Below are 11,212 nucleotides of genomic sequence, written 5' to 3'. Positions count from 1 at the left end.
TTTTTTTTTTTTTTTTTTTTTTTTTTTAGGGCTTTGATGAAAAACCTATAAATTACTTCTTTACTGAGCAATGGAGGATTATAATAATCATCTAAACGAGAACTCAAATCCGAGAGGCAATTTCTTGTATGCATCAGCCAATTCTTCATCTGGTAATTATGGAAGATCAAGCAATCCGACGGCTCAGATGCCTGCTCACACGTTTCATCTTCAACAAGGAGCTGATTGTTTTCAAGCCGATCAATCGCACCCGATCGTCAAGTCAGAAGCCAGTACTTCCCACCACCAGCTCCTCAAATTCCACTACTCTTTAGGACAGCCGCCGCCGCCGCCGCCGACGACGACGACAACATGTCGGCCTGACGATGACGGCGGCGTTGATGTTGAAGCCATAAAAGCCAAAATCATGGCTCATCCACAATATTCCAGCCTCCTTGAAGCCTACATGGAATGTCAGAAGGTAACAACAAAAGAAAAAGAATCGATTTTTCATGAAATTTCAAACGGGCCCCTACCTTTAATTCCCATGTTTTTGTAGGTGGGTGCTCCGCCTCAAGTGGTGGAGCAGCTGGTGGCTGCCCGGCAAGAATTTGAAGCACGGCAGCGATCTTCCATGGTTTCTGGAGATTCCACGAAGGATCCAGAACTTGATCAATTCATGGTGTGTGACAACCAACCATAGCCTCCTAACAGCCTCTACTTTTGTTCTTTTCGTGCTAATTAATAATTTTACTTTAGAATATAAGGGTTTTTTCCTTTATTCGAAAAATAATAGGAAGCTTATTACGACATGTTGGTGAAATACCGAGAGGAACTTACAAGGCCAGTTCAAGAAGCCATGGATTTCATGCGCAGGATCGAATCTCAGCTCAGTTCTCTCTGTAATGGTCCAGTTCGGATCTTCAATTCCGGTAACTTTTCTACTAAATTTCTAATTTTCCTGAAAAGGGTATGAATTAAATCCATTTTCTGAGATGGGTTTTTATTCTTTCTGCAAAATTTTGTAGTTTTCCTTAATTAATGGAACCCTAATCATCATATGCCCACGTTTGGTTCTGCAATTTTTGGGTTTTTTTTTTGTCTAATTACACTTATCTTTATTTACTTGAACTGATTAAAATGGAAGCTTAATTAAGTAAATTGAATCGAACATAGGATTCTGTTCATATCAAACGCTACCCCATGGTAGGTCCTGTCAGAAAGGAACAAAATTACTAATTTAATTTATTAACGATCTGTAAAATGTGTCATATTAAACTTTGAAGGATTTGATATTTCATTTATTCTATGCTCTTCTTGGAACTTGTAATCGCTAATTGTTGAATATTTCATGTTCTGATTTCTTAGTTAGCCAATTTTGTGTGTATTTTGCTTGTTGGTTAATTAATTAATTAATTAGGGTCTGAATATGTAAGTACCGAGAAGCATCTTCTACTGCTTCCCTAATCATTAAGAATATTTGAATTTTAATCAATAAACACCTTGAGCTTTTGAAGTGTTTTTAGTATCGGGACTCTAAGTCAGGTCTTAACGAGTGATTTGAAATGACTTTTTAGTAGTTCGATACTCACAATGGTACGATATTGTCCACTTTGAGTGTAAGCTCTCGTGTTAATGGAGATGTATTCCTTATAAATCCATGATCTCATTCCCTAAATTAGTTAATGTGGGACTCCCTCCTAATAATCCTTAACCATCCTCCCCTCGAACAAAGTACACCATAGAGTCTCCTTTAAGGCTTATGGAACCCATAAACAGTCTCCTCTGGAATTCTCAAACAAAGTACACCCTTTGTTCGACACTCGAGTCACTTTTAACTACAACTTCGAGACTCACAACATCTTTGTTCGACATTTGAGGATTCTATTGACATAACTAAATTAAGGGCATGACTATGATACTATGTTAGGAATCACGAATCTCCACAATGATATGATTTTATCCACTTTGAGCATAAGCTCTCATTCCAATAGATATGTATTTCTTGCTTATAAACTCATGATTATTTCCTCAATTAGTCAACGTGGGTATCCCAACCATTTTCAACAAGATCACGTACTTGAATTCTTCACAGATGAGAAGTGCGAAGGTATCGGATCGTCAGAGGAGGAACAAGAGAATAGCGGGGGAGAAACCGAGCTACCGGAGATCGACCCGCGAGCGGAAGACAGGGAATTGAAGAACCACCTACTGAGGAAGTATAGTGGTTTCCTGAGCAGTCTAAAGCAAGAACTGTCTAAGAAAAAGAAGAAAGGGAAGCTCCCAAAAGATGCAAGACAGAAGCTTCTTAATTGGTGGGAGTTGCATTACAAATGGCCATATCCTTCAGTAAGTTACCTCATTTATCCCTTAATCCTAACCAATCATATTCATTATATTTGAATGAAATGATGGGGTTTTTCACAGGAGACAGAGAAGGTAGCATTGGCTGAATCCACTGGATTGGATCAAAAGCAAATAAACAATTGGTTCATAAACCAAAGGAAGAGACACTGGAAACCTTCTGAAGATATGCAGTTCATGGTGATGGATGGCCTTCATCCTTCCAATGCAGCGCTCTACCTCGACGGTCATTACATGACCGATGGCCATTATCGACTCGGACCGTGACCCACCGTCACGCTACTCAAGAAGGTTAGTTCCCTTATATCATCCAAGAAATTAGTTTGATAAATAATAACGTTGCATGCTTCAAGTTTCTTTGTTAGAAGGTATATAACTCGACGTAGTTGATGTTTTATGAAAGTTACACAGGACGGGAGTTTTTTTTTTTTTTTTCCTTTTTAAGGATGTTTTGTGTTCTATTGTAGTATTTAAGATTCTGATGTTTGATAAGTGTCGAGGAATTAATAATAGAAGAGAAGTGTATTTGTTATTTGTTTAAAGCCTATTATGTAGTTTGTATTTGGAACCTCAGGATTGCTGCATATGCTAATGCCTTGGCTACTTCAACTTCCTATTTATTTCTCTCTCTTTCGAATTCACCAACATGGTTGCTAGGTTTTACTTATAATATTTAAATAATTTAATCTCTCGCCTTACCTATCCAAAACTTAAAGATCAAGTCATCGGCCCGATCGGGGCCATCTATATAGAAATGTCCCTTTGAGCCCATGAAGACCCGGCTCGAATGAAGTAAAGAATACCCTTCAAAATAAAGGAGGGATTTGATAGAAATTTCTGATCTCGATTTTCACCTCACTTTTATATATATATGTTCTAAGACACAAAACTAATTTATTATATATATGTATTATATATTTATTTACTAACTTGGTAGGGAAGATTCTGTCCCAATGAAATGACCGACATATAGGTTAGTTCTCAATGGATGTGTTCGAGCAAACCAATATGGTCAAGTTGTTTCGTGATATGAGATGACATCAGGATGTATGAGTCGCCTTATTGGGAACCAAGATTGTGTCGTGCATGATTGAACATGCATACACGAGCGATGTGTGTGGCCGAACAAGCTTGAATTTCGTACAAATTTTGTTCGGTTAGCAAAAGTAAACCTCATCGACGATCCGATGAAGCCACAAAGTTGGGCGAAAAATGTGAATGGACTTTGAGTTTCTCTCTCCCTCTTAAACCCCAATGAAGGTGAAAACGACGACACCGGACTTCCCGAAGAACTCAGCTGGATGAACTCGTCAGAGGATTCAACAACAATCGACAACCCCAACGATAGAGAAGGCATAATAATGTCATCAAACTTCAAAACCTGCTGCTTCTTCTTTACACCGGCCATTTCCAATACAAGCAATAGCACAGAATGATCCATTCTCTGCCCCAAACCAAGAACCCCTCGAGATGTAAAGTTGAGAGAGAAAAATATAAAGGGAAAATGAAGGAGAAACAGAGAGGAAGGAAGCTTCTTAAAGGGAAATGGAAATTTGTGGCTCTTACGAAGATTCGACATCTCATGGCTCCAACATTCTTCTGTGACCATATCACGTTATTTACTCCTCGCTTCTTTGCCTAATTATATAAGTTGAGAGAATAGATTAATGAAAGAAAGAAAAAATAAAGAGAAATTTAATTAAATGAAAATTATAAACTTCGCTTCTTTGCCTAATTATATAAGTTGAGAGAATAGATTAATGAAAGAAAGAAAAAATAAAGAGAAATTTAATTAAATGAAAATTATAAACTCCTCGCTCCCTTACTTAATTGTATAAGTTGAGAGAATAGATTAATGAAAGAAAGAAAAAATAAAGAGAAATTTAATTAAATGAAAATTATAAAATAGATGAGAATAACCAAACTTGTAATTGGCGGTAGCATGTTGATTGGATAGAAAGCGATGTCATATTTGTGAAACGGATGATGTTGAAGGTGGGGCCCAAAAATGATTTGGCATCATGGATAATAGATTCGAAGGGATCGTGAAAGTGAAAGTGACAATGTCACAATCATACGTAAAAGAGAGTCAGTTGTAACCCTCATATATTACAGAAACAAAAGTATAGTGTTCGTTGGATTATATGAATGCTAAAATAGATCAGTGTCATCCAACATATTTATTATGCACACTCTTGATGTATTGAATGATACACGGTTCTTTTGAGTCATATCAAAATACATTATGTAGTGCTCAAAGGTTACGGACATCTCTTCAATATTTGCAAGTCCTTGACATAAATGTCGACTATTTAATTGGTGTATTAAATTTTAAATCACAAATAATGTCGACTATTTTACAATAAAATATAATTTAATGTAAACAAATATATATTTTTTTAAATCTATATCATGAATATATATATTGAAAAAATCCAACAAGGTGGCAACTGAAATAACTAAATAATATAATAACAAAATGACTTTTAAGGAGATCCTAATGCTAGAGGGGAAGGATTTTCTCTGTCTAATCATTTATTAGGGCTTTTTAAATATTCTTAATCTTAATTATTTGTATCTCGTCTCCTTAATAATAGAAGTTAATAAAATTATAATTTTTACCCTTCTCGAGTATTATTATTATTATTATTATTTTTAATTTAATGTTCGGACATTCAGGCCCAACCATTTGGGCTTTTTTACAATTAAATTGGGCCCAATTGAACACTCTCTTATCTAAAACTCATTCGAATTAAATCACATTTACACTTTTTTTATATTTAAGATATGATTTGTGCATCATAATTAATACTGAAAAGCAGACCCGATCAGTTGGAGGAGTGGCTGTGCCTAATTAAAAATGTACTTGAATTTAAAAAAATAATTATAGCATTTAATCCTGCTATCCTTTTGATGGGATTCCTTTCAATTCCCCCAACCACCAAAAATAATTCAATTTTGGAGTGCTAAATAATTCATCAAATTAAAAAAAAAAAAACAAAAAAAAATATCAACCTCAAAGACTTTAGATATTTATTAAAATAATTATAAAATTAATAACCAAGGTAGATTTGTGTTTGCATATTGTGACTCCGACATATATTTTAAAAATCTATAAGAAAAAATATTAAGAGTAGAAATATAAATTCTCTATTTATTATTTTATTATTTTTTTTAGAGATCCCTCACAAAGATTAAATTATTTATATATAGACAATAATGAAGATTATGTTTAGCTAAATTACTAATAAAAACATATGTGTTTATCATTCAAAACGATGTGTTCAATTGATGGATTACGTTTCCATATAATTATTTGAAATTTGGTCGCCTTTTCAAATAATCTCAGTCAATGAGTCTTACTTTTTGGGGTTGATTTCAAGGACACATTCATTTTGTCGGGTTGAATACATGGAATAAAATGGTAGGGTATTCAGGTGCATGTATCTTACAATAACAATAAACCATTTAATATGGCCTACAAATTCACAAATAGAACCTAAAGTTCTTAGAGTTTTTTTTTTTAAGTGGGTTGTTAGATGAGCCCAACTTTTCGCAATGGTATAATATTGTCCACTCTAAGCATAAGTTCTCATGATTTTGCTTTGAGCTTCCCTAAAAGGTCTCATTCCATTGGGGATTCCTCGCTTATAAACTCATGATCATCCTCTAAATCAGTGAATGTGGGATTTTCATCAACCAACACGGAGGAGAAAAATTAAACTTTATTGTAAATTTGATTTTGAATATATGGTACTTTCAAGGACAAAAACTAAGATTCATTTCATCATATCATATACCTTGTAGATAATTATTGATACCCAAATTTAATAAACTATGGAAATTTTTGATAAATTACAAATACGTAAAAGTTATATGGTATGCATGACCCTGCGAACCAACGAAAAAACAGCTCAACGTAAAGAGGGACAGCCCAATATATATATAATATATATTATAATTATCCTATTGATTCTAGGCAAAAACAGACAAGAAGAAAATCCTGTCTTTTTTATTGTCTTTTTTATAAAAAAATTACAAATCCGATGGCTTTTTCATCACGCACATGAATTTCCCTCCCTTAATACTATTATAACCCTCTCTCTTTCCCCTTTCCCTCTCATAATTTCTGTACTTTGAACACTCCTTTCCAAACAAAGGCCATGGGAAGAGCTCCTTGCTGTGATAAAGCCAACGTGAAGAAGGGCCCGTGGTCGCCCGAGGAAGACGCAAAACTCAAATCCTATATCGAGCAGCATAGTACCGGAGGAAACTGGATCGCCCTACCTCAAAAAATTGGTAACGCAAATTTATCATAACCCATCAACTTAAATTTTTTTTTTTTTAATTAGTTTGAAATTAAATTGAAATCGATATGATTTTCTTTGGATTGGATTAGGTCTTAAGCGATGTGGGAAAAGCTGCCGACTCCGATGGTTGAACTACCTTCGTCCGAATATCAAACATGGGGATTTCTCAGAAGAAGAAGATAGAATAATTTGTAGCCTTTATATTAGCATTGGAAGCAGGTAATTTAATTTTAATAAAGTTGTGATTTTTTTTTTTTAATAAAAATTAAAATTAATTAAATTCAATGTATCGATATAGGTGGTCGATTATTGCAGCTCAATTACCGGGAAGAACGGATAATGATATAAAGAACTATTGGAACACGAGGTTGAAGAAGAAACTATTTGGCAAGCAACAACTGGTGAGAAGAGGAAGAAAAATCAAATCCGAAATTGGAAATTCCATGGCTATTGCTTTTGACAACCATCTTTGTAATAACCAATCGCCTTTCTTGCCGGAGTTAACATCGGCGCTCAATTCCCCGCCGCCGCCGCCGCCGTGCGCAAATTACCAATCGCTTCAATTCGCTTCTAATTCTCAGCAACTCTTCGGTCACACCCCCGGCGGCGATTTGAGCAGAACAGACCGTTTCCAATTTGGAACAGACGGGGTCCCGGGTCTACCAATCCCAAGCCGCCACGTAGGTGAATTGGAGAAGGTCGTGTATAGCAATACGGCGTCGTTTGATAATGGTAATGGCTTGATGAACGAGTTGGATTGGGGGGAAATGAGTTCTTTGATTTCTGCTCCTTTATATCCTTCAATGGCTCATGATTTGATGATGGGTTCTTCTGTTTTAGGGCAGCAAAAACAATAGTTTAGTGAGATTACCAAAAATCAAAATTATCTCAATCTGTACATTATGATTATAACCTAATTCGATTCGATTCGATTCTTGCTGTAGAAGTAAAACCTTAAAAGGTTTTAGACTTTATGTTATCGTTACTTTTTTTTTTTAATTATATAGTTGAGATTTCATATGTTTTGTTCATCACATAGCGAGTATTTGATTTTAATTAATTTTGGAAAATTAGAAGAGAAATAATATATCTAATGACCATATGTGTAATTATATTAATCATATAAATAATTAATTTATATATATAATTATTCATTATTATAAAGTAAAAGCTCGACAAATTTGACTTCATTTACCTGTTGAAAGTTCAATCCGAGATAAAATTTGTCGCACAATAAATTTATCTCTTATTCACTCAATTGTACATAATTTATGTCAATTGAGTCATGTTATTGTCGATAAGGTTTTTACTATTGTAATTTCTTAAATTTGACGGTGAATACAAAAAATAATCGAGATTAAGAAAATAGGTTTTTTATAAATTTAAATTCTGAGTATTAATTTAAAAAATATGAACAATTCCATGGATAAATAACTCGGACTAAATTGTTACCGTTAGTTTTTTATTTAATGGTTAAGAGTCCAAAAAAATACATGAATTAAGGAGGGTTTTAGAAGGAATAAAAGGGGTAGTGGTTTGACACATGATAACTGCAGCCTAAAATTCAGAAACACAGAAAAGCAAGTGAATAAAGAAGAATTTGGTTCTGAAACGCTGTCGTAAAAGAATATCCTGTGGGAAGAACAAGCACAGCAGCTAAACGACCAAACAGGAAGCGTCCAAGGCTCAAAGCTGAAGCGCTGATCATAAATAATTTAATTTATTAATTAATAAGATGTTTAGATTAGCCTTAAGCACCGCCAAGAGCCAAACGACGACGCTTCACGCATGTTATTCTTTGGCTACGTGATCGTCTTCAAGATTTTGTCCTGAAAAACCACTGGATTCGAGGGTCTGGCTTCCTCATTTTTACTGCAAATTTCCACTGTTTCCGAGGAGGGGAAATTCTGTTTAATTCATGGGGGGCTAAATTTAATCACTTGTCAGAATTTTTTTTATGTATTATTATTATTATTATTATAACTTATCTATTATCTGATTTTTTATTTTATTTTATTTTATTTTATTTTTTGATTTGGCTGGTTTAGTTATTTAACCCTCCAAGGGGTGATGAGGCATGCTTGGAATTTATAAGCTTTTTTTTGGGACTCTAAATGGTGATTTTATATTAGCATTACTGCGGGTTTAATTTTTATCATGCAAAGTTTTGCAGTTTCAATAAAGATTTTTTATTTATCTTTAGTAATTTTTGTTATTGAAGGGAGGAAAGTTTGAGACTCTCCACAATGGTATAATATTGTCCACTTTGAACATAAGCTCTCGTAGCTTTGCTTTGGACTTTCCAAAAAGCCTTATACCAACCGGTATTATTAGATTATAAATCCATGATGATTCTCTAAATTAGTCGACGTGAGACTTTCATCATCCAACACCTCTCCTCAAACAAAGTATACATTCCCTTAATCGAGGTTCGACTCCCTTGGAGTCTTGGTCATTTTTTACTATGCCTTCCCACTTTGAGCATAAGCTCTCGTAGCTTTACTTTGGGCTTCCCAAAATGCCTTATACCAATGGGTATTATTAGATTGTAAACCCATGATCATTCCCTAAATTAGTCGACGTGGGACTTTCATCATCTGATACCTCCCCTCGAACAAAGTACGTCTTCCCTTAATCGACACTCGACTCCTTTGGAGTCTTAGTCATTTTTTACTATGCCTTCGAGGAGGGTTGACTTCTTTTCTTTTGGAGTCCTTTGTTCGACATTTGAGGATTTACCAATCTATTGGCACGACTAAGTTTAGGACATTACTCTTATGTCAGGTTAGATGAACATGACTCTCTATAATGATATGATATTGTCCACTTGAAACATAAGCTCTCATGACTTTGCTTTGAGCTTCCCCAAAAGACCTCATACCAATGGAGATAGTATTCTCCATGGTCATTCCCTAAATTAGCCGATGTAGGACTTTCATCCAACAGAGGCGATAACGACTAACGGCAAAATGAATGACAACTTTGTGGCTCTGGAGAAAGTTGTCAAGACAAAGAGATCAACCCAATGAGCAGAGCTCTTTCATAGATGAAAAACACAACTATTCAGTCATAATCCGATCTTGTGAGCCCGACATTGCACTGAGAGGCAATGCAGGCTAGCTAGGTATTATGTATCAGCGTCATAGTTTGCGTGGGGTTGGGGCCCCGTAGGGACCCACCCCAAGTAGAAAGGGGATTCTCCACCGAGAATGAGTTAGGAAGTTGGAAACATTTTTTTCGATAAATGTGGTGGAGACGGAATTATATTACTGGTCTCCTAATTTTTTTTTTAATTATTAAAATATTACAATGTAATATTAAAATTTGAATTTTGCATGTGAAATTGTTAGCTTTAATATATATTTTCAATATTCTTTCCCAGAATTCAGTTCATCAAATGGATCGTTACTATGGTCCATGGGCTTTCATTGGCCCAATAGAGTCTGAGCCATTAAACCGACATGTCGTGTAGTCAATCACGATGCATTGATAAATCTCCTTTCTCCAACGCGATAAATTCTTTTCTGGTGAGCTTTTCGAATTTGACACGTACGCAAGTTTCATGAGATTCTATGTGCGCGAGCATACACGATCGCTGCCACGTGCCGGTCGCGTTTCCGTTCCTAAATACAAAATCGCCATCCGCCAGAGCTCCCCCGACTATAAATTAAAGAAGGCGGGAATTAATGGAAGGAATAATGGCGCTCTAGACTCTGGAGTGAGAACTTAACGGTTTGGGTGAAAAATGAGGAGCGACGATTGCGATTGGCGGAAGGATAACAAGTGTTCATCTGTAGATGGACGCTTTCAAGCACCGAATTGGAGGTAACTTTGGAGTGCTTTTACATTTGGTTTGATTTCATCGGCGCCGCTCAGGCCACTACTTTCGCCGTAAGGTTTATACACGCTTACAAGAATCGGAGAATAAGAAGCGTGGATTATTTGTATCTCTGGTCACAGTGGCTACTACTTTCGTGTGAGTCTTACTCTATTGGTATGCTTAGTTGCTTTCGAGAACCGGAGGATATACTTTGGAGCACTTTTCTTTTTAATCTGGACTAATCGGTGACGAATCCTCCATTATTCATTGCTTTCGAAATAATCGGTTAACGTTTTCGTATGATTGATGAATGCATTCTATCTCTTCTATTCCTGTTAGAATACGGATGGATCTGTTCTTATTAGTCTACTATTGAGCACTTTTTTTTTTTAATCTGGACTAATCGGTGACGAATCCTCCATTATTCATTGCTTTCTAAATATTCGGTTAACGTTTTCGTACGATTGATGAATGCATTCTATCTCTTCTGTTCCTGTTAGAATATGGATGGATCTGTTCTTATTATTCTACTATTGAGCAATTTTTTCTTCATCTGGACTAATCGGTGACGAATCCTCCATTGTTCATTTGCTTTCTAAATATTCGGTTCACGTTTTCGTATGATTGATGAATGCATTCTATCTCTTCCATACCTGTTGGAATATGGATGGATCTGTGTTTATTATCATACTATTGAGCACTTTTTTTTTTTTTTTTTTTTAATCTGGACCAATCGATG

General features: G+C 35.3%; 3 protein-coding genes across 6 annotated transcripts in view; all 3 read left to right on the top strand.

Moving 5' to 3' along the window:
* Positions 1-6: 6 nt before the first annotated feature.
* On the top strand, positions 7-2,957 carry LOC111446534 (homeobox protein knotted-1-like 2). Its single transcript, XM_023085380.1, has 5 exons — positions 7-460; positions 539-661; positions 776-911; positions 2,075-2,328; positions 2,407-2,957. Exons 1-5 carry the CDS (start codon positions 71-73, stop codon positions 2,608-2,610), a joined length of 1,107 nt encoding a protein of 368 aa, XP_022941148.1. The 5' UTR covers positions 7-70; the 3' UTR covers positions 2,611-2,957.
* Positions 2,958-6,415: 3,458 nt separating this feature from the next.
* On the top strand, positions 6,416-7,596 carry LOC111446535 (transcription factor MYB36-like). Its single transcript, XM_023085381.1, has 3 exons — positions 6,416-6,642; positions 6,743-6,872; positions 6,952-7,596. Exons 1-3 carry the CDS (start codon positions 6,507-6,509, stop codon positions 7,508-7,510), a joined length of 825 nt encoding a protein of 274 aa, XP_022941149.1. The 5' UTR covers positions 6,416-6,506; the 3' UTR covers positions 7,511-7,596.
* Positions 7,597-10,328: 2,732 nt separating this feature from the next.
* LOC111446536 overlaps positions 10,329-11,212 on the top strand; it is a 5,382-nt gene continuing 4,498 nt past the window's right edge. The window contains exons 1-2 of one of the 4 annotated variants that reach the window (XR_002711089.1): positions 10,329-10,478; positions 10,550-10,629. Coding sequence is in view for 2 of the 4 variants with exons in the window: in XM_023085383.1 (XP_022941151.1) it covers positions 10,399-10,478 (80 nt within the window). In the remaining 2 variants the exon portion in view is untranslated. Of the gene's footprint in view, positions 10,630-11,212 lie in introns of all 4 variants that reach the window. The other 3 variants (XR_002711088.1, XM_023085383.1, XM_023085382.1) reach the window with 3 other exon arrangements.

This window comes from Cucurbita moschata, unplaced genomic scaffold (assembly GCF_002738365.1).
Source record: "Cucurbita moschata cultivar Rifu unplaced genomic scaffold, Cmos_1.0 Cmo_Scf00008, whole genome shotgun sequence".
Lineage (NCBI taxonomy): Eukaryota > Viridiplantae > Streptophyta > Magnoliopsida > Cucurbitales > Cucurbitaceae > Cucurbita > Cucurbita moschata.
This window is presented reverse-complemented; position numbering and strand designations above follow the sequence as displayed.

What these genes read in the sequence shown, in the direction of transcription:
- LOC111446534 (XM_023085380.1), top strand. Translation starts at nt 71, where the DNA reads ATGGAGGATTATAATAATCATCTAAACGAGAACTCAAATCCGAGAGGC. An exon ending in AGTTCGGATCTTCAATTCCG is followed by an intron (nt 912 to 2,074) that starts GTAACTTTTCTA and finishes AATTCTTCACAG; the next exon opens with ATGAGAAGTGCGAAGGTATC. An exon ending in ACAAATGGCCATATCCTTCA is followed by an intron (nt 2,329 to 2,406) that starts GTAAGTTACCTC and finishes GGTTTTTCACAG; the next exon opens with GAGACAGAGAAGGTAGCATT.
- LOC111446535 (XM_023085381.1), top strand. Translation starts at nt 6,507, where the DNA reads ATGGGAAGAGCTCCTTGCTGTGATAAAGCCAACGTGAAGAAGGGCCCG. An exon ending in CGCCCTACCTCAAAAAATTG is followed by an intron (nt 6,643 to 6,742) that starts GTAACGCAAATT and finishes GGATTGGATTAG; the next exon opens with GTCTTAAGCGATGTGGGAAA. An exon ending in TATATTAGCATTGGAAGCAG is followed by an intron (nt 6,873 to 6,951) that starts GTAATTTAATTT and finishes GTATCGATATAG; the next exon opens with GTGGTCGATTATTGCAGCTC.